The sequence below is a fragment of the Equus quagga genome, chromosome 18 (assembly GCF_021613505.1).
Source record: "Equus quagga isolate Etosha38 chromosome 18, UCLA_HA_Equagga_1.0, whole genome shotgun sequence".
Classification (NCBI taxonomy): Eukaryota; Metazoa; Chordata; class Mammalia; order Perissodactyla; family Equidae; genus Equus; species Equus quagga.
This window is the reverse complement of record NC_060284.1, coordinates 45347961-45371794: the sequence shown is the minus strand read 5'-3', so window position 1 is coordinate 45371794 and position 23834 is coordinate 45347961. Positions and strand designations below refer to the sequence as shown.

General features: G+C 39.5%; 1 protein-coding gene across 1 annotated transcript; it reads left to right on the top strand.

The window, feature by feature from the left end:
- Nucleotides 1-1862: 1862 nt before the first annotated feature.
- Nucleotides 1863-22418, top strand: AMPD1 (adenosine monophosphate deaminase 1). The gene is made up of 16 exons (XM_046645569.1): nt 1863-1992; nt 3761-3772; nt 7072-7252; nt 8536-8701; nt 11852-12017; nt 14418-14637; nt 15295-15424; nt 16467-16661; nt 16947-17078; nt 17746-17909; nt 19515-19641; nt 19824-19987; nt 20676-20796; nt 21449-21622; nt 21780-21890; nt 22251-22418. Exons 1-16 carry the CDS (start codon nt 1971-1973, stop codon nt 22407-22409), a joined length of 2244 nt encoding a protein of 747 aa, XP_046501525.1. The 5' UTR covers nt 1863-1970; the 3' UTR covers nt 22410-22418.
- The last annotated feature ends 1416 nt before the right edge of the window (nt 22419-23834 follow it).

Below are 23834 nucleotides of genomic sequence, written 5' to 3'. Positions count from 1 at the left end.
TGGTAACAAAACACCTGACTAATCAGTGGCTGAAACAAATTTATTTTTCTTATATATTAGGGTGTCTGGAGATGGGCAGTCCAGGGCTAATATGGCTTCAGGATGCCGTCAGAGACCCTGGCTTTTTCTTTCTACTCCGTCATTCCTCACATGTGGCTTTTGTCCTGCTTGCCACTTCTCTTACAACACTGGTTGGTTTGCACCCACCCTACTCAGATATTTCCTTATTCCAGGCAGGAAGAAGGGCAAAGGGCAAAACATATGCCAGCTGAGTTGGTCTCTCCTAAAAGAGATTTACCAAGGGGAGGAGGAAGACGAGAACTAGTGTAACCACATGGAACACAGATAGTAAAAGTGTATGTGGACATTCCCCGCCAAAATTAAAAAATAAATAAAATTAAAAAAATAATAGAAGAGCTTTTCCAGACATCCCATCCAGCAATTCTGCTTATTTCCCTTTGGCCAGATTGTGTCATGCGGCCACTTCTAGCTGCCAGGAAGTCTAGCAAATATAGTTTTTTGGCTGAACACCTTAGTACGCAAACCAAAAAGGTTTTGTTAATACAAAAGAAAGGAAAAATGACTTTTGAGTAGACAACTAGGGTATCTGCCACAAATGAGATGGCAAAATTGGAGGGAAACATCTAAAGATAAGAATCATTGTAGGAGAAGCAGGTTTTGGGAGGAAAATGTTTGGTTTGGACATATCAATTTATAGGTATTATTGGGAAATCCAAGTGGAAATGTCACAAAAAGGAGCTGGAAAAGAATAAACAAATATTTTGGTTCAGTAACTCCTTTGTAATGTATCCCAATATTGTTGATTGAAAGGAAATGATGGCCATTAAGCTAAGCAGTAAAACATTCAGTTTTTGCCAACAAAGAGACTTATCCTAATTTTCAACAGGAAATAGCTAATAGTAAAAAGATCATTCGGTCTATGCCCATAATTCTGTTCCAGATCTGAAGCTTCAACCTAGTGCCACTGTCTTTAGTATAAACTGTTACAACTTATAAATTCTGCTGAGCCTAGCAGAGTACTTTCTTTACCTAACAGTAATTATCACGTACCTAGCCATGACTAAGACTCTACGTTATTGCAGAAAGAGTATGAAATTTTGTTCCAGAGAGTCTTGGCTTTGTCATTTTCGAGCAGACTGACTTCGGGCAAGATACTTCACTTCTCAGAGCCCCAGTTTTCTCACTTGGGAAGCAGGGAGAAGGTGCTACCCGACTTACAGCATTGCGATTAGGATCAAATAGATAATGTTTGGAACGTGCTTTGTATACTATAAAATGTTATACAAAAGAAAGACATTATTCTTTTTATAACAATACGTAGAGTAAGGTCTCTGAGCACTCTGGATGGCAGTTGCATATCTGTAAGATTTGGAGTAAATTTACTACTTAATTCATTAAATAAATCCTGTCACGTGAATTTCTGCTAAGTCAGGGCTATTTCTAATGAAAACTTCCGTGTGTGTATGCGTGTGCGTGTTGAGAGCTTGATGAATAAACCAGCATATTCAGCAACCACAGAAAACTGTTCTCATGACTGAGATCCTGAGGGCTGCGACTGTCCAGCCCCTGGAAGACTTCCTTGTATTTCTCGAGCGTGGAAAATAATCATCAGTGGTCAAGTCATGCAAGAAAACTGCACTTGAAGATAATCCAATCCGTAGGAAGATTTAGAGAGTACTGAAATGCAATTCCTAGCCTACCACAAATATCTTTTCTAAAATCCCAGGGTAAAGACTGAAGTCTTCACCTGCTTTTCACTGTCAATTGCCTAAAGCTATAAATAGGTCTAAAGCTCGTCTCTCTCCTTTTAGCAGAGAAGGGTCAGATTACAGGGGCAAGCAAAATAATAAAATGAATGTCAGGACCTTTCATAGTGTCTGTCGGTCATCTCTGCAGTCTCCTCTCTCCCTTTCTACTGTGCTATCCTAGAATCAAGGATCCCAGCAACAATGCCTCTCTTGAAACTTGCAGGTAGGTGTGCAAAACTGTTCGGAGAGCTCGATTTGTTTAATATGCAACCATTCCTTTAACTATCCTGTCAGCTCTGGTAATCCCTTATTTAGGATTCATGGTAGCTTTAATAATACGTTTCAGGAAGAGGCAAGACAAGGTTTTCAAGGTTTTTATGTTTTCAGTTTGGGGAGGGAGATAATTTTCTAAAACTGAATCATGTGGTAGCACGATCCCAGCAGAGAACTGGGTCAGATATTTAATGATTACTCTGCTAGTCCAGAGGAAACCTGTGCTGCCACACTTCTGAGAAGGGTCCTCTACAACGTCTCTGGCTATAGTATTGGCTGAAAATCGTGAGCGTAATGGAAGTATTAACCCAATCTGTGTATTCTGATGGTTCACAATCCAGCTTTGTACACAGAGTAATTTTTTAAATAATAAGTTATGTCTTTTTCACTATAAAAGTAATACGTTTCACATGAAATAAAGATAAATTGAACCAAAAAATAAAAGTAATAAACACTCATTTAGAGAAACTGGATAATTTAGGAAAATAGTAATAAATAATAACCACAGTCCATCATCCAAAGATATCCATTTTTAATATTTTAGTGTTTTTCTTTTCAATCTATTTTCCATGCAAAATTAAAGAATTTTTTTAAAAACACAGTTGTGATTATATTATGTTATTTTATATCCTGTGCTTTTTTTTGTTTAACATTATAATAATCATTTTACCATGGTATTCCAAAGTCTTCTTAAACATCATTGTAGGGGCCAGCCCCTGGCTGAGTGGTTAAGTTCAAGGGCTCCACGCCAGCAGCCCGGGGTTTCACCGGTTCAGATCCTGGGTGCCAACATGGCACCACTCATCGGGCCAGGCTGAGACAGTGTCCCACATAGCAGAACCAGAAGGACCTGCAACTAGAATATGCAACTATGTACTGGAGGGCTTTGGGGAGAAGAAGAGGGGGAAAAAAAGAAGATTGGCAACAGATGTTAGCTCAGGTGCCAGTCTTTAAAAAGAAAAATCATTTAAAATGGCTGTATAATAATCTAATTTTCTTAACTAACCCCTTAGGTTCTTTACAGTTTTTTATAAGTATAAATATGCTCCAATGATAATATTTGCACCTCAAGATTTTCTGTGTTTAAGGATTATTTCTGCAGAATAGATTGTCAGAAATGGCTGTCGGGTAGGTGTTACTAAATTGTTTACCAAATGAGCTGTTTACCTGCTACCAACATTGTGTGAGAATTTACAGGTCTCTTGATCAGGTTTTTTAAAAATCACATTTACAGAGTACCTCTTTAAGATTATAAACATAAATTTAAACAGACATATTAGAGAGGAAAAGAAAGGGGCTGGCCCCTGGCTGAGTGGTTAAGTTTGCGTCGCTCTGCTTTGGCGGCCCAGGGTTTCACTGATTGGAATCCTGTGCACGGACCTAGCACCACTCATCAAGCCATGCTGAGGCAGCATCCCACATGCCACAGTGAGAAGGATCCACAACTAAAAATACACAACTATGTACGGGGGTGCTTTGGAGAGAAGAAGGGAAAAAAAAGAAAAGAAAATGAAGAGAAGTATAATGAAGATATTCCCAGGGTTTTCTGACAGCAGCAAATTGCAGATAAATGTAAGAATGAGTTGTAATAACACATTCCACCACACTCCTTTCTTGTACCAATCTACATATTTCCATCCCAAAGCCCTGATTCATAGCCACTATCATTTCTGAAAGTTGTTCATATATTTTATCTTGTTTTATTTTACTTCATACAGCTGAAGAAAAACGTGAGTATTTTGGACTATTTTTCCTGCCATTTGCTAAAGTATCAATTAAGAAAATGATACTATTCTTTAACTCAGAAACGTGGGTATTTTTCAGCAGTGTTTATTAAATGATACCATTGAAAGCCAACAAAGATTAATAATGACCATGGATATCTGATAGCATAGCAAATGAAGTCATGGATTTTCTGGACTCCAAAAAAAATCCATTTTTTAAAGAGAACCTCACAGGGCATTCATTTGATATTTTGAAATAAAACAATCTTCTCCTTTAGACAGATTAGCCAAAGGGATCTGTTTAGTCTTGCCCTCAACTCCAATGCAAAAAATTTCATGGTGAGCTTTTATGATCAGATATTTTAAAAACCCATTTTAGATAAAATTGTAACTAAATGTATCCTCGGTCTCAAATTATTCTTGTCCTTTAGCTGACTGATAGTAAGTCTGCCTCTGAGCTCCTCTATGAGATACGATGTGGCAGATGGAAAGCCTACAACCTGTCTTTTCTACATATTAATAAAGCACTGCTGAGAAATAAGCATGCTTTTCTGGATCTGTTGGGTGAAGAAGCAAGCATGATATTCCTTTTCTCAAGAGTCTTGCATTTCCTATGTTAATAATGATAACCCCCAACTTCTGGATAGTGCTGTGGAGTTTTTACGGTATTTCTTGTTTAATCTTTATAACAACTCTCTGAAGTTGATATTATTATTATTAACATTCCCCTTTTATGATGATGAATACCGAGGCTCCCAGTGATTATGTGGTTTGCCCAGGGCCACCCAGCTGTCACAGACAATTTTGCTCACTTCTAATCCAGTGTTCTTTCTTCTTCACCACTCTACTTCTTGTTTCTATTCTCTATCTAAGTGCAGATGTCCTATCCTCAAGACATTTCCACTCAGATGCTCCATTATCTCAAACATCATATGTTCAAAAAAGAACTCAGCAATTAGCTATACAAACCCAAGGGAGTCATCTTTCCTTGAATTCAACCACGAATACAGGTTGTCACCAAATCTTATCTACTCATCTTTTGAAATACCAGTCTCACTCTTTCCTTTCCATAATCATTACCACTCTCTGAAGTATTTTTAAAAGGCAAAGCTCTTGAATTCGGAGTCAAATTTCAGCTGTGATTGCATGAAGTCAAAACAACTGGTTGGTTCAATGGAAGGAAATATCAAGCATATAATTTTGGGTCATCATGTAAACTACTTCTTGGGAGTAGCTTTTCTACTTTTCAACTGTCTATAGTGGCCAATGGAGATACAACCTTAGTAAAAACAATAATGTTTAAAAATAGGAAACAAATAGAAATGTGCAGTCCTGGGTAAGGCATGCTTGTTCTGGAAGCTAGGTTTCAAGCAAGCAGGATTTGGTTCCTGGGCATCCGTTTCCATACTCTCCTTCCTGAGGCCTCCAACAGCATTGCTGCAGATCTAGAGTGACAACCAGTTGCATCCTCATCTTCATCCTCATCCTCTTCCTCCTCCTCATCATCATCACCAACTGGCCTATTTCCATTTGCCCTTTGTGGTGCATGATGTCTCTTCTAGCTTCTGCTTGCCATTTATCCTCAAGTGCATGTGCTTGCTTGTGATGCTCGGGGAGGAATGATACTATTTCTGGGGATCAATTGGCTGTGGTGTGGAAAGGCATTCTCAGGCCGTCAAATGTACCTACTTAGTGTCCCATTTGTTCCTTCATAGATCATGGTGCTTGCCAAAGAACTACTCATAGCATCCAAAGGTGCTTTTCAGTTTCAGGAAGTGCTTGAGTTTAATGAGACAAATGAATGTGTGAAGTTCAGCCAGCATAGTGGGCTGGGCTTCTCAGTTAGCTGTGCTGTGACAAGCCAGGTTTTGAAAACTGGCTGACCTGACTGTTAGTGTTGGTGAAGTTATGAATCAATTACTATCATTTCCAATGTATGCTTCAGCCTTTACTAAGTCATATCACCTATCATTTCCTTAATAGCCCAAAGCTAACCCCAAATACCAAATATCTGTCTGACCGATGCTACCAAATTATATGATTCAGTTTAATCTGATGGTTTATTTTCGTTAAAGCATTTCCATGTACGTTATCTCACTTAATGTCACAACAGCCTTGTGAGTGAGGTTTGGTAGGTATTTGTATTCCCACTTTATAGATAAAGAAACTGAAACAGAGGAAGATGAAGGAGTTGGTAAGTGCAGAACAGCTACTTGAACACATTATGCTTACTTAAGTTAGAATTGAAAATCTGGCATTTTGGAGGCCTGTATAAACGTTGATGGGGTGGGAGTGAGGAGGACTTTCTCTCTGCTTGCAGTTTGTTCTGTCATTATGTGAAGAATATTTCTGTCTTTTTCTGTTGCTCCAAATAGCCAGCTGTTTGCCATTCTCATTATTTGCTATCTTCTGGAAATACTAAGAGATTAGAAGTACTGGAGGTAATGACTATTCAGATGGAAACAATTGGGTATCTGGAAAATACAGTGGAACTTAACAGAAAAGCAGATACTTGATGGCCATCACCACCCTATATGATGAAACTGGTTCTCTTATATCCCGAGGATCTTGGGGATGTTCATTGCCAAGCTAAAAGTCACCCCTCCCTTCATTTTAAGAACGGAAAATTGAGGCATATGAAAATAAAATTGGCTTTCCAGGGGTCATTCATTATGAAAGGCTACATGTCCACAAGAAACACTCCAAACACTGGGTAGTAAATTTTAGTGGTTCTCTTCCTCCACACATCAAGTTGTCAAGATTTGAAGAAAACGAGATTGTGATGTGTGAGAGAAATACAGTATCTGTCCCGTGAGGAAGAAAGGCCCTAAAGTACACATTTATTTCTCAGAAATACTTAGATCACTGGTTCTCTTTAGGAAGAAAAATTCCAAGGACCAACATCTCTATCCAAATCTCCAAAACCATCAGGAAAATTCCACCAACCTAATGGGAAGGACTATGTTGAACGGTTACTATGAAATCAAACTTAGCCCTGCCACAAATAGGTGATCTTACATTAAGTGCTAGCCCTGCAAGAGCCCAATCCCATCTTTCGACCCGCCTGAAATGTGCTGTAGGAATCTGACCTGTATTTCAGAGAACGGATTTCCAAGCGCCCTACTCAGAAACCCACTAAAAAGAGAGCAGGCATTGAGCTCCATCAAGTTTCTGGGACGCTGGTTGGAGGGCAGGGGAGCCGTGTACCCAGGGCAATCCTTAGCACTGTGCCTTACACACAGCCGAAACTCTTGGATGACTTCTGAGAAAGGACTTGAATACTAACACATGAACGCCTCTTTTAGAAATTGATGATGAAATTCGTAGCTTTGCTGAAAAAGTGTTTGCCTCTGAAGTCAAAGATGAGGGTGGACGTCATGAGATTTCCCCCTTTGATGTGGATGAAATCTGTCCAATTTCTCATTATGAGATGCAAGCCCATGCATTCCACCAGGAGATTCTATCCGCCTCTTCAGAAGGCAAGAGGTAAGTTGTTTAAGGGGAATGCTTAGTACATTGGGACACAAGGGGAAATTCAGAGCAGATGGTTCAGTCTGAGTGAATGATGGTTCAACTTGGAGGAAAAATTGCCAGAGTTGAAAATTCTTCCCTCCTCCACACTGTATATGCCAGGGCAGGGTAACAATGACTAAAAAAGAAGAAAGCTGTGGACCTCCTATCCTCATCCACATCTCCCTTTAGTCAAAGCCTCCCTATCCACCCAAGCAAGAGGACGTGAGCTACTATGCAATTGTCCCAAAGAAAGTGGGCTGCTGGGTGCTGGGCACATACTCAACTTACACATGATAAGTATAGAAACTGGAACTCAAGAGCCTCGTCTTCAGACTCCATCCTTGGCCAAACTTAGCATTGTGCTCCTTGACATGAATCCTGTCCCCCAGCCAGCCTGATCTCCTCCAGGCCTCAGGGATAGAGCCTTCTATTTCTGCCCTCATGCCTGGCCATCCTACATCTATGATGTATAATTACTGCCTCCCCTGAGCAGCCTTCATAGAGCTCTCTCCACAAAGTCTATTTTCCCTTATTTGAACTACTATAGTACCCACTATCTGTCACTATCTGCCACGATTACTCCTCAAACTTATTCTGACCACTTACCTGGACTCCCCTCCTCACAGCACTCCCCCCTCCCCACCAGCTTCACGGGAAAATGATCATTCTGCTGTCTCTTTCTTGGTTTTATGTCTTTAAGGAAAGAACAACAATCCATCTTCTTTGGCATTCCCCATAGACTTAACATAGGGCTTGGATCACAGTAGAAACTCAATAAATACTTGTTTATTCGAGGCAGTAGTATTGATTAAGCAACTTGTAAGTTCCAGATACTGCGCTAGGCATTTTATATACATTAAGTTTCACAGAAATCCTAAAAGGTAGACATTATTACACCATTTTTTCAGATGGGGAGACAGAATCTCACAGAGTTTAGGGAACATGCACAAAATGACATAGGTAGTAACTGACATTTATGCTTCTAGGAGTGGATGGTCTGTGAAGAACAATGCCATGCCAAAAGCCTTCTAGTATGTTCCCTAAGGCAACTGTTCCAAAGTAAACCAGGAAGAAGGAAACATTGTCATGTGATATCTCCTCCCACATGGTTGGATCCTGTTTCTGACACCCAGCCCACATTTAATTTTCACTTTTTGTCCTCAAAATGAAATTGTATAGTGAAACATCAGTTTATCACAATGAAACTCCCAATGATGATAAAGTTAACTCCTTTTATTTTGTAATTTCAAACCCAGAAAAAAGCGTTTCCGCGGACGGAAGACCGTTAATTTGTCTGTTCCACACACTGAAACATCTTCCGCCAAACTGTCCCACATTGATGAATACATTTCCTCGTCTCCAACCTACCAGACCGTGCCTGATTTTCAGAGAGTGCAGATCACTGGTGATTATGCCTCTGGGGTGAGTTGCTCCTTGCCCCTCAGATATAGCTGCTTGGTTGTTTCAGCTTCTTACCTTCCTCCCCTTCCTTTTGAGGAAGGTGTTAGCTCACCTGTGCTTTGTTATACTTCATTATTGCATTTCAATACCCATATACTATGACTTATATTTCTGTTTTGCTTTTATCTTCCCACATAATTTCTCCTCCTTTATCTCATTTGCTTGCACATAGAGAATATGCAGCACAATGAGATGTATGTGTTACAGAATACAGAGAACAGATTTTGACAAAAAAAAACAAAGAGATCAGCAGGTGGACTAGTCTCGCTGAGGGCATCATAAAGCAGGAAAGGGAACCTCAGGGAGGCACACGGGGCTTTTGGGAACAGAAAGATCCAGGGCAGACCTAGAAGAGAGAGAAGGGCTGCAGGTTCATAAAGTAATCATAGAAAACAAATCTGGAGAAAGAGTTTGAGAAGAGAAAAGAAGAATGGAGAGACCAGAGAAAAGAAGGAAAATGAGAAAGGAGTTAGAAAATTCGAATGGGGCTATTGTTTTTTGACTGACTGTCCTCTCCAATTTCATTGCAGATGCTTACACAGTAGATTAATGCTTGGAACAGACTCTAGTATGCCACGGAGATAGAAAACTCATGTCACAAACAACTTGACCTGCTTGTCCTATCCAGAACAGTTGGTCAATGAATAAATCTCTGCCATATGGACTTGCAGAATCAGCATGATTTTAAAACTGCTGTTAGCCATCAGCCTATGATCCAAATATAGGGGGTTTTTCCCAATTTTGTTGAGAAATAATTGACACACGTCACTGTGTATGTTTAAGGTGAACAGTATGATGGTTTGATTTACATATGTTATTACCACAGTAGGTTCAGCTAACATCCATCTTCTCATATAGACACAATAAAAATAAAAGAAAGAAGAAAAGAAGAAAGAAAAATTTTTTTTCTCCTTATGATAAGAATTCTTAGGATTTACTCTCTTAACAACTTTCCTGTATACCATACAGCGGTTGTTAGCTATTGTCATCACGTTGTACATTACATCCTAGTACTTATTTATCTTATAACTGGAAGTTTGTACCTTTTGATAACCTTCCTCCAATTCCCCCTTCCGCTACCTCCCACCTCTGGTAACCACAAATCTGATTTCTTTTTCTATGAGCTTGGTTTTTGGGTTTTTTTAGATTCCACATATAAGTTAGGTCATACAGTATTTGTCTTTCTCTGTCTGACTTATTTCTCTTAGCATAATGCCTTCAAAGTGTTGTTGGAAATGGTAGGATATCCTCTTTTTTATGCTGAATAATATTCCATTGTGTGCATATATATATATGTGTGTGTGTGTATACACACACACACACATGTATATACTGTAACTTCTTTATCCATTCATCCATCGATGGACATTTAGGTTGTTTCCATGTCTTGGCTATTATAAATAATACTGCTGTGAACATCGGGGTGCAGATATCTTTTTGAGTTAATGTTTTTATTACCTTTGGATATATTCCCAGAAGTGGAATTGCTGGGTCATATGGTAGTTCAATTTCCAAATATAGATTTAATGACTAGTCCTAAGCCCCCTTCTCATGTAACTGACCCACTTAGAGTCAGTCTTAAGGTATTTAGAAGTGACAGAGCAATGAAATGAACACTATTCTTGTTTATTTATTTTCTGTATGATAATATGGGTGCTCTGCAAATGGCAGGAGTTTTAGATGCTAAATAACTGAAATTAGATGTTTAACAGTAACATGGAAAACAAAGTTTGGAGAACTCCAGAGTTCAAAACAACATAAAAATTAGGAGACAAAGTTGATACCTATGTGCTTGGTAGAAGTGAAAACAAGAATAAAAAGAAAGAAGATGGGAGGGAAAATCAAGGTGCACAGAAGTCAGGGAGTAGCAGCTCCTCCTATGAAAGCTGGAGGGCACCTGAAACTTGACCTGGAGTCTTTGAAGAACCAAGTATGTTGCTATACCTGCTGACTGAATGTGGCTGAGCTGCTAAGCAATACCCGACCTGGTTGTAGTCTGTACCCGAATCAGTCTTTACCCTTGTAGTTGAACAGAGAGGTAAAGGGGGAATTAGGGATAAATTTCCAAGGCTGTTAATCCCTGATAGGCAATTGATTCAAGTTAATCAGTCCTTGTTGAACACCTACTCTGTGCTAGGCATTGTCTGCTAAGTGATGAGGACAAGAAGGTAAATAAGATCCAGCTCTTGTCCTTAAGGAGCTGACAGACTGGTGGCCCGTTAGGTGGCAAAGGAACAAGCATACCATTGGAAGCAGACCCCCAGACCTAGCTCGTGTGCCAGACTCTCTTGGCTAAGGTCATCAGGTCTTTAAAAAGAGTTCAACTGATTAGGATCAATATCTGGGCCTCAAATTGTTGGGAACAGGTTTACATTGGTCCCAGAAAGTCTTAGGGCTCTGATGATGGACATTAAATGATTTCAACTTATAATTGCTTGGGCATGCCAGTCCTAGCCAGGAGTCAGAAATGGGGCAGAGGAAATGGACCAGTTTAGGAAATTTCCAGCAGATCCAAGAAAAGTTTACTCTAGAATCTCTCTATTTTTAGGCACAAATTTCTCCTTAAAGCCATCCAAAGAATGACTTCTCACATGATGACATTCTGATCCATCTATAGCTACAGAAGGCAATGCATGCATGACAGAGTTTGAGGGATGTGTGATACCTTATTCATCCCAAAATATTTCCCTCACTGACCAGCAAGTGATTTTAATTCTCAAATTAGAGTCCCATTGTCTTTCAATTGAGATGTTGTCTTCAGAAGCCCATATTTAAAATGTCTATATGTTACCTGGAAGGAAGGAAGGATTTTCAATGTTAGAATGGGTTCTTTTAATCATATTTGCTAGATAATCACTACTATCTAGCAAAAATCAAAACCAAACACAGGACTGTAAGGAAATACTTGTAGAACAGGTACATTTTGGTAGAAATGTAAGAGTGAGAAAAACTTCAGGACCAGCTCCTGGAGGGAGACCCAGGGCCCAGTAAAGGATGAAGCAGGTGAGGCTCAGCATGGGCTGCGACACCCAGGAGAGGTGCCAAAGACAAGCTTTACCCAGTTCTTGGATTTTCACAGGAGCGACTGATATTCTGAAATTTTCTTGCCAGGTTACAGTTGAAGATTTTGAAATAGTTTGCAAAGGTCTGTATAGGGCATTGTGTATACGGGAGAAATACATGCAGAAGTCGTTCCAGAGGTTCCCTAAAACTCCTTCCAAGTACTTGCGGAACATCGAGGGTGAGGCTTGGGTGGCAAATGAGCAATTCTATCCAGGTAAGCGATGTTCTGATATAATGTATGGACTATATCTTTAGGTTTAACTACTAAATATTCAATATTCCCCTAGATTATAAGTACTCCAGTCTAAAAATATCATACTCGTCTTTGGCTCCATTCTGTCTCCTGCCCACATGTCCAATCACTTGATTCAGTCCATGCAATCTCTCCCAAAACCTCCTCCTCTCTTCGCCCTTCCCCAAACCTTAATTTAGGCTTATATTTCTCCTTGTCCAAATTATCGTAATCGCTTTCTAACTACTCTGCTAAATTCTAATCTCACTCCTTTTCAGTTCATCCTCACTTTGGTGCCAGTTATTAAAACACAGATCTGAGCACATCCTTCTCCTGACAAAACCTTTGACTGCTCCCCCTTACCTACAAAGTTAAGTCCAGTTTTTAGCCCGGCATTCAAGGCCTGCCACCATCTGGCCTCCTACCCACGTTTTATTTATCTATTTACTTTTGGACTTGCACAGTCAACCTATTTATAAACTTACCTCCTCTACTCCAAACTCTTTGTTCTGGTTGAAAGCATTTCCTTTCTCCCTTTAGTTCAGCATTTTCCTGCCCCCGTACTGCTGCCATGCTGTTCTCTGGGCCTGCACTGTCCTTCCCTTCACTTTTTCACCGTATGTCCAAATGTCCAGATCCAACCTCATCTTTCAAAGTATAGCACAACTACTATCATTTTCCACCTTCCTCTGACATCTGGATAAAAGCAAACTTCATGTTCGACTTTCCATAGCACTCTCTTTACATATCTCACTTTTTCCTTTCTGCCTTATATAAAGTCAAGTACTTTAATAAAATAATCAGATTTTAATAATCAGATTTTAATAATTTCACAGATTTCTATTGTATAACTGTATCGTAATTTATTTAACAAATTCCTATTTTTATGCACTTAGATTTCTGACTTTTTAAAGTTTATTTCCAGCAAGGCTACATAAACATCTTTGTGCAGGTGCTTTATATCTTTAGGACAACACTTTGCAATTGAAATTTCAGACAAGGCAAATATTAAAGATTTTTGAACTTTCAAATTGTCATATTATTAACTTCCTCTCTGTAATTTCTTTTAATATTAAAATCATATTAAACTTGTGTCTAGTTTGGTAACTCATAACATTGGCTTAGCTATTCTGTGTAAGACAGCTATAAGAGATTCTATAATATTGACATTTAGGATGTTTGTCTTATCTTGGTTTCTCCTAAGCTATACTTTATCTCTCAAAAATTTGAGATTCAAAAATTGATATTTGAGGTAGCAACATACTGTTTCACTTCTTTCGTGTTCCTTATCTCCCAATTTTGAAAAGAAAATGTGCAAACTTTTTCTTTCTATATTATTTTTCTCACTCTGGCTGTCTTAGTCGTCACTTGCAAATGGGAGACTTTCTGATGCCTTGAGCACATACTTGTTGAAAGTAAAAGGACAAGTGCTTTAAAGGCTGTGACAGTGTGGAATTTGTTCTTGGCTTTCTTAGGTTGAAATTGTCAGCAGTGGAAAGAGGGGGACATTTATCCATATGACCCCTTCTCAATTCCTTTAGCAGAAATTGTATGTACTTTAAAAAATGGGAAATATAATTACAATAAGAATTATACTTCTTATAAGAATTTATTTTATATTCCAATTTATATTAAAACTATTTTAAATGAAGCACAAAGTATTTTTAGGGCAGTGACACTATTCTGTATGATACTATAAGGGTAGATACATGTCATTATACATTTGTTGAAACCCACAGAATGTACACCACCAAGAGTTTACCTACGGTAAACTATGGACTTTGGTGATGATGTGTCAATATAGGTTCATCAATTGTAACAAATATACCACTCTGGTTTGGGACATTGATAGCAGGGAAGGCCGTGCATGTGTCGGGGTAAGGGTATACAGGAACTCTGTACTTGGTGCTCAATCTTGCTGTGAACCTAAAAAGTAAAATTTATTTAAAAAAACAACCACTCAATTAAGATTAATAGAGAAGGTTGGTTTAAACAAGGAAAAGATCCAAACTCTACTTTTTAACTGTAGTCTTACTTTTATTTCTATGCAATTACCCTGTAAGCTAATAAGATGCTCTAGACAGGAAGACTTTTATAACCAACTTCAGTAAATAAATAAAATAATTTGTAAGTAACATATCAATTACGTAGACAGTACTTCTAAAGAACTTGAAAATCATTCTTACACTAGATAAAATATTATAGCTATTTTATACTACTAATTTAGTCGCCATTGAAAAGTAATGTAAAAATAAACTTTAGCTTAGCTCTAGATAATTACAACTATGATGTACAGGATTCCAAATGAATGAGATCTTACAGTATTTTATATCTTAGTTATTTTTATGTGCTGATATATTACTCTGTGTTTTATTGAAAAAGTCTTTACCCCTCCTGTGAAGAAGGGAGAAGACCCCTTCCGAACAGATAACCTCCCCGAAAACCTGGATTATTACCTCACAATGAAGGACGGTGTAGTTTACATCTATCCTAATGCAGCAGCAGCCAGCAAAGATGAGCCTAAGCCACTTCCTTACCCAAATCTGGATGACTTCCTAGATGATATGAATTTTTTACTTGCATTAATTGCCCAAGGACCTGTGTAAGTGTTTAGTGAGACTTAAACTACTATTATTACTATTACTACTACTACTGATAGTAAGAATATGCATTTATTTAGTGCTTGCTATGTTCAAACACTATGTAAAACCCTTCAAGTACCTTATTTCTTTTACTCCTCACAATCATTCTATGAGGTGAGTATTTTTACAATTCCAGTTTTATAAGCTGAGATTTTATTTTATTTATTTTTTAAGGAAGATTAGCCCTGAGCTAACATCTGCCACCAATCCTCCTCTTTTTGCTGAGGAAGACTGGCCCTGAGCCAACATCCGAGCCCATCTTCCTCTGCTTTATATGTGGGACACATGCTGCAGCATGGCTTGATAAGTGGTGCGTAGGTCCATGCCCAGGATCCAAACCAGTGAACCCCCGGCCGCCAACGCAGAGTGCAAGAACTTAACCGCTATGCCACTGGCTGGCGCCTATAAGCTGAGATTTTGATGAGTTAAGTAATTTACCCAAAGTCACACACCTGGCTGAGACTAACTGCAAGTCAGACTAACTGCAGAGTAAACCGAAATGTTCGTTCCGATAATTGTTTCTTATAAGTGATATGGGTCCGGATAGTTTTCAAATTGTGACTGTTTTCCTTAAATGTCTGAAATTTTTCAGAATTATGTGATTTAATTTTTCACAGTAAGACCTATACCCACCGGCGTCTGAAGTTCCTCTCCTCAAAGTTCCAGGTCCATCAGATGCTTAATGAGATGGATGAGTTAAAGGAACTGAAGAACAACCCTCACCGGGATTTTTATAACTGCAGGAAGGTAAACATTTTCGCTGCTCAGAGGTAATTCCTGGGCAAAAACATGAACCCAATTATTTCACAAGCAGGACAATAAAGATACTGTTTTTCTGATTAATGTAAGATTTCTGCAGGTTCAGTAGAATTTAGTGAAAGCAGATAGATTACGTCTAAAAGATTAAAATGCCATTTCTATTGTTTTCCATATTGGAAAGGTTTACCACATTCTTGCCATAAAAAAATTATAAAGATCATCAACAACAAAATTAACAAGAACAAAATCTCAAAAACCACTCTTCTAGGATCTGGAAGATCTTCTTTCTAGTCCTTTTCTTCTATTTTCTGACTGTAAGACATTGAGGGAAGTGATTAAATATTTCTGAGTTCCAATTGCCTCATTTGTAAAATTGGGAAATATGTCTGATCAATCTAGCTCACAGGAGGATTGTGAATATCCAGTGAGCTAATGATTGTGGAAAACTAATCAACTAGAAACATTTTCAAGGTGTGTTCTGACCATTTAAGTGATTGTAAGGAAGGGGGAATAGGAAACATATGAGCAGAGGTTTGGGACCAAATCCTGGCTCAGCTGCCTGTGTAAACTTTCACAAATTACTTAATCTTTCAAAACTTCAGCTTATAAAATTGTACTTATAAAAATATCTAACTCCTAAATGCCATCACTGTGCCATGGCTTCATAATTTCTATCCTTTCTCCCTTTGGAGCTGAAAGCCGTGGTAGCTACTTCACTTCCAGTTGTGCCTCAGGGGTGGATAAAAGTCCCCAAGAATTTTGTGTGGATCAAATGTAGGAAGTAAATTGGATGTACAGATATCCAAGAGAAGCAGGCACTATTATTGCATCTAGCCCAACCTTTCCCAAAGGACACTAAAATGTGCTGTGGGTTCTTTTCTGCTGGACTACCTCCACCAGCTGTCAGGTCAGACCCCTGATATTTACTTCTTTCTTCCACCACAATGGGATTTGCAGACACCATAGTCTCTAACAGGACATCATAACTAAGGCTGATTGTTGGTTTTTCTTTCTCTGAATGTACACACAGGTGGACACCCATATCCATGCAGCTGCTTGCATGAACCAGAAACATCTCCTGCGCTTTATTAAGAAATCTTACCAAATTGATGCTGACAGAGTGGTCTATAGCACCAAGGAGAAAAATCTGACGCTAAAGGAACTTTTTGCTAAAATAAAAATGCATCCCTATGACCTGACTGTTGATTCTCTGGATGTTCATGCTGTAGGTTGAAAAGATAATGTCACTTTCACTCTGATACTCAGAACCCCGGATGCCTTTCTCCTACAGACTCTCCCTTCTCAGAGCCCTCCTAACCGTGTTGGCTTGCCATGCTGACTGAAAGCACCCACAGATAATTCTGAAGTTCACTCATTGTCAACTGTCCCAGATCCATTCTTGGGGCCCAAGCCCTTCCCCTAGGCCCCTGTTCCTCATGGCCATTCCCTAGCTCTCTAGGTCTGGGCAACTCTGGTAATGATACACTTGTGCTCCTGTTTCCTGATTCAGGGACGCCAAACCTTCCAGCGTTTTGACAAGTTCAATGACAAATACAATCCCGTAGGAGCAAGTGAACTACGAGACCTCTACCTGAAGACAGACAATTACATTAATGGAGAATATTTTGCTACTATCATCAAGGTGAGGAGGAACCAGCCAGATGGACAGTACTGGCCTGGCTCTTGAGGAGGGGCAGGAAAGGAAGGAAGGATCGAGGAAGGAAGGAAGGAAGGCGGGAAGGAAGGAAAGAGGAAGGGTGCTGTCCCTGGGGCCAAGCACTACAATGAATGAAAGAATTTCTTCTGAAACGTCCACTGTAACGATTTTAAAAGACCTCTGTTTCTAGGATTGAGAAGCTAAGGGTGTGGACTTGGGGTGGATTAGGACCTGGCTCGTTCAGGCTTTGGGAGTTCAGGAAGAGCTGGGTTCAGAAACTGCCCTCCTCGTCATGACGCCTGAGCATTAGGAAGTAGGAATGACATGTAGGATTGGGAGATGTGTGTTTTGGGAGGTAGGAGGCATATGAGAAGCTGAATTTCTTTTGCAGGTGCCTTGGATATTTCATCATCCTTAGTATGACTTTTTCACTCTCCAGACTCCATCATGTCCTATCATTTTTTTTACCCCCACTAGATTCCCTTTAACTCTCAGTCCCCTTAGATCTTAACCTTCATAGTTTTCCTCCGACTTCCTTTCACATTTCCTCTATTCTTCTTAGTATCCATCTCTCTCTCTAGACACCACAGGTTTAGATCCCTGAGGGACTTGTGGGAATTCCTTGCTGTGGACTCCTCTCTTGGCTTTGCAGGAGGTCGGTGCAGACCTGGTGGATGCCAAGTACCAGCACGCTGAGCCCCGCCTGTCAATCTATGGCCGCAGTCCTGATGAGTGGAGCAAACTCTCCACGTGGTTCGTTCACAACCGCATCCACTGCCCCAACATGACATGGATGATCCAGGTCCCCAGAATCTAGTATGTACCTGCCCATCAGAAACCCTAAAGCCCGCACGCATGCCGCCTGCCTCACCGCCTCCACACAAACAAGGAATATGCAGCACATCTTGACAGAAATAAGCTTTGTTAAAGCAGCGCTCAGCACTGGCTCCTGGGTGCCTGGCTTTGTCCACTCTGGGTTCAGCACTCTTGAACCTACACAGGAGTTAGGAAGATCATTTCAGTTCAGTTTTCTAACCAGAAGTTTTTTCTGTTTTGTTTTTGAAAACACAGGACTTGAGGCAGATCACAAAATAGTTTATTGAAAAAGATTAAAATTTAGCTATAATAAGAACTATGTACATTTTACTACACATTTTCTTTCTCTTGGTCTTCCTCTCTGTGTTCAGTTCGTTCTTTCCCATGCTCGTTTGTCCTGGGATGTAGCTTTTGTGTATCAAAACCTCTACCACTGTCTGCCAATTGTCTCATCTACAAGTGCTCAAGTTCTCCATAATCAAGGAATATTTATCAAGGGTATTACCACCTGCTAATTATTCTTTGCCCTCAGGGATTTTCAGTACCATTGATCTTTTATCTAACTTAAATGTTTATATATTTTCTGGTCATCTGCCTCCACATTCTGTGTGCCCTGTGACAATGCAAGAGTTTTATGCTGTCTCTTTCGCCGAAAAGTAACTTTTTGACTTCCTGTCTAATCACATTAAGGCAGAGAGGCAGTAGAGTGCGGTGGTTATGAACATGAACTCTGGACCTAGGCTGGCTGTGCCCGAGTCCCGGCTCTGCCACTTACTGGCTGTGACCTTTGGCAAGTTACATGATCTCTCTGTGCCTTAGTTTTGTCACCTTTAAAACAGAGTCATAATGATACCTAATTTATTGTTGTTATGAGGATTAAATTAGCTAAATATTTCTGGCGACTTACAAGAGTGAGCGGCATATATTGAGTGCTATATGAGTTTGTTAGACTGTCCCTGGCTACAGCATATCAGAGGTGTTTTGTTTTGTTTTGTTTTGCTGAGGAAGATCCACCCTGAGCTAACATCTGTTGCCAATCTTCCTCTTTTTTTTTCTGCTGAGGAAGATTCACCCTAAGCTAACAACTGCACCAATCTTCCTCTATTTTGTATGTGGGCTGCCACCACAGCATGACCGCCAATGAGAGGTGAAGGTCCGAGTCCAGGAACCAAACCCGAGCTGCCTAAGTGGTGTGCGCTAAACTTAACCACTAGGCCACGGAGCCAATCCCAGTCAGAGGTGTTCTTGATAACAATTTCATGCTCGCCATCTTGTATACCACACACATATAAATCACGGAAGCTTTTATGACATAGTTCCTATACTCCTCATTCTCTATCTGGCCTTAGGTTTAGTTTTCTTACCACAGAGAGTCTGTAGAAGAGATGGAGGCATGTGGTCCTGCAAGAAATTTCTCTCTCCTATGCCCAACCCAAACTGAATCCTTCTTTATGAGTAACCAAGAAGAATGTACCAGAGTGCACCTGGGATGGATACACTAGGTCTTTTCCTGAACATGGTATTTGGTCCTCTGGTTTCCTCATACTGGGGTTATCAGTCCTAAACATCTTTTTCTTCCTAAATTCTCTTCATTCTTGCTTCTAGTGATGTGTTCCGATCCAAGAATTTCCTTCCACACTTCGGAAAGATGATGGAGAACGTTTTCATGCCAGTGTTTGAGGCCACCATCAATCCCCAGGCTCACCCAGACCTCAGCGTCTTCCTCAAGCATGTAAGCATGACCCTCTAGACCTTCCTATTGCTGCCCGTGCACCAGCCCTCCTACCTAGCTGTGATTAATTCCTGGTGCTTATCTCTGACTTTGGTCCTTGCCTTTGGGAAATGAAAGTTTGTCTGAGGGCTGGGACCCCAAAGCCAGACTGAACCCTTTGCGTGGCTCACTTTGCTTGACAGATTACTGGCTTTGACAGTGTTGATGATGAGTCCAAACACAGTGGCCACATGTTCTCCTCCAAGAGCCCCAAGCCGCAGGAGTGGACAATGGAAAAGAATCCCTCTTACACTTACTATACCTACTACATGTATGCAAACATCATGGTGCTCAACAACCTGAGAAAGTAAGTAGATGAGAACCGGAGCTGGAGGGAGAATCTATCTGACACACCTCTTTGCTCACACACTGGTACCCTAGGTGTTCAAGGGCCTGTACGGCGTTGCTGGGATGCTTCCAATTGGTCTAAATCAGAAATTTTTTTCCCTTGACTTTTTCTTCAGTTTCTGTATTTATTTAGGGTCAGGAAGAGACATTTTGGAGTCTTCAATAACTTTCACAGTTCCTTTTCTTTGGAAGTTTAGGAATTTACAGTAATCATTGTGCAATTTATTATAAAACTACATCAATTTTATCCTTTTTGAAATATCTGGGTAAGGAATAAATAGATGAATATTATAATGGGGTTTTCTGGAAACATTTCCCCCATAATGTGTGATTAAAAGAAATGATGACACGATGATATTAGTAAATTTCCTATTGAGAGAGAAGATATTTCTGTTCAGTTAATCAGATCTTGACTTTCCTCAATACCCTCATACCCTCTTCTGCCTCTTTTTTGAAAGTCTGTGTTTAGGAAGAATTAAGATTACAATTTAGAATTGCCAGTTTTGCTGAATCCTTTGGATGCCCCACTCCCCTTCCGAGTGCTAATGTTTTCCTACCAGATTTTCTTGTAAGTCACGCTGTGCCCAGAATTGTTGCCAGGTCCTAGTCAGTCACCTGTGGTTCCTATAGCAGTTCCATTTCCCTAGGGAACGAGGCATGAATACGTTTCTGTTCCGACCTCACTGTGGGGAAGCTGGAGCTCTCACCCATCTCATGACAGCGTTCATGACAGCAGATAATATCTCGCATGGCCTGAATTTAAAAAAGGTGAGTTGGAGGCTCTCGTCTTAATATTAACTTTTATATTGGAGCTAGAAGAATAATTTTTTTCCTTATCATTCTGTCACAAGTCATTAACACTGGAATCAAATTAAAGTAGAGCAAAAAAGACTTTTGAGATTATTTAGTGTGGCTTGTTTTATAAAGGCCCAGAGAAGTAAAGGGACTTACTCAAGATTACCTAGCTAGTTGGTGGCAGAGATGAATTAATGCCGATGGCCTGACTTCCGTTTTAGAACTCTGACCAGGGCTAATTCAGAGGCAGTTTGGCTTACCTTAAACTAGTTTTTGCCAGATTTCTTGTTATAGCATGTTTTAAAATGCCTCTTGCGAGAATCAGAACTTTCTTGTAGAGAAAAAAAACTGCTTCAAGGTGAAGTCTTTGGCCTGAGACAGACTATCTAACTTAGGCAATTGAAACTCAAACCATTTGGTTTGATGCAAAGCTTCTGAAAATTGATGATCCCAATTAAATTTATTCTAAATAGTATTTCCTTTTAAAAATTGTTATTCTTCTTTACTAGGGAATTTAAAGAACAGGTGATCATTTTGTTGAAAGCTAAAAATTGAGGTTTTAACATTTCCAGTTTGTATCCCTTTTTTAACATCCTTAAATATTTTTTTCACTTTTCCTTTTCAGAGTCCTGTGTTACAGTACTTGTTTTTCTTAGCCCAGATTCCCATCGCTATGTCGCCGTTAAGTAACAACAGCTTATTTCTAGAATATGCCAAAAATCCCTTTTTAGATTTCCTCCAGAAAGGGCTAATGATCTCACTGTCTACGGACGACCCGATGCAATTCCACTTCACCAAGGTACGCATCTAGAATCTTAAGCATTACAAGCATACTTTGCTGGACTGTTGTTTCCCACGCAGAATTTTACTATTCTTTTTGTGCAGGATGGATCTTATTTCCTTTAATGCATTCCTTTTCCTTTTCTTTTTGGCCTCATGTGGATAAATAACCCAAGGAGCCCCTAATGGAAGAATACGCCATTGCTGCACAAGTCTTCAAGCTGAGTACCTGCGATATGTGTGAAGTGGCAAGAAACAGTGTTCTGCAATGTGGCATTTCTCATGAGGTAGACCTGTCCTTGACTGGTTGCCCTTCTGAGTATAGGATCTGGTAACTTGAATACTGAAAAATTAGTTGAAAAACACACGTAAAAAAATTATCCCACAAATCATATGCGGTTACTACGGACGGAAACTAGAAAGAATTATTCTATCTCTCTGGCCATCCTTTTGGGCAAGGGAAATAAACTATACTTGATTTTTCAGCAGACCATGCATATTGGGGCACCAGAGGAGTGCTTTTAATGGTTTATTTTTTCCTTTTGCCCATGGCTAACATAAGAAAGGAATCTTTGTGGAGGATGTAAGTATTGTCTATGTCAGGGTAAAAAAAGACAACAATCATTCTGCTTTCTTTTCTATTATAGGAGAAAGCAATGTTTCTGGGCGACAATTACCGTGAGGACGGCCCTACTGGAAATGATATCCGGAGAACAAATGTAGCCCAAATTCGCATGGCCTATCGCTATGAAACCTGGTGTTATGAACTTAATTTAATTGCTGAAGGCCTTAAATCAGGAGAATAAAATAAATAAGTCAAATAATAATATGGGTGAGATTTTCATTGTAGAGTGTGAATAATAATAGTTACCAGTTATTGAATCCCTGGTATAAGCCAAGGATTGTATTAGATATTGTTCCACTGACATTATTTTATTTAATTCTTTTCACAACTTTATGAAGTAGATATTATTACCTCCATTTGGGGGAATATGAATAAACTGAGGTTAGTGAAGTTAATAACCTGCACAAGGATTCAGCTAGTGAGGGGTAGAAACGGGGACCTAGGCTTGTCTGACTCCAGAGTCTCCATGACTTTGAGACAAAACAGTTATTAAAGTGGGGTGAAAATACAAATGACTTGTTATTGGGAGAATGTAGGCTTTAGGTTTATGGAACAAAACTTGCTTAAGGCACACAGACATTGAAAAGTCCTTTTGATAGGATACAAGTGAAGAGTGGTTTTTAGGCAAAAACAGAACAGGGGTACCCCAATGCAGAAAATCTGTACTTGAGTCATTATACTTAATGGAGACTTTATCTTACAAAAGGATTCCTAGCTTTAAGGACATAATTAACAAAGTTATAGTCAGCTGTAGTGGTACATGTTAATTGATTTCACTTACCAAAATAGTATACACATGTAACTTTTTAGAAACGTATTACTATACTATACTACACTGTACGATAAAACTACACCACGCTAAGTCTGCTCCTCAGGGGCAGGTAGAACCCAGTGACCCAGACTGCACTTCTACACACATCTGTGTTGCCATCTAGTGTTTGGGCTCTTACTTCATTCAACTTATTCAATAAACAATTACTGATCAAACATCTGAGTATCAGGTACCATTCTAGACAGCAAAGGTATAAAGAATAAGATCTCATTCCTACTCTCAAGTTCACAGTGCGAAGTTACAGGATAAGTGGATACAAATGTGAAAAAGAGCATTTTGTGAAACATCTCAGAAACTGATGACGTTTCAAATGAAAAAAAGAGTTAAAAGCAAATTCCTGCATGTTTCCACATTCTGTGCAGGTAGCTGTAAACATAGGTGTGCCCCCGAGAGCATGTTTGTACTAGCCTAGTGCAAATCCTCTCCTGGTTTCTTAAGTTGAACTTCTGTTTGCTGAGTATCAGAGAACCTGGTTTTATTTTACCTTGGCTTCCTTGTCATCAAAATAATACAAATTGCTAAATTAAACATTCTATTCTCAGACTTAAAAAGGCACTAACCACCGTTATGTGTATCTCCGTCTTCCCCATGAGAGGGCAGTAGAATACATACAAGTTAATTCATTTACTACATCCACAGAACCCATGCCAGATTTGGTTTCATATTTGGTACTTGGAATTCAGCCTGGTTCATTTTGCCAAATAATCTGCCTGAATGCAGAGTTTGAACTTTGCAGTAAATTTGAATTTTGAAATAAATTTCAAAACCACCCTA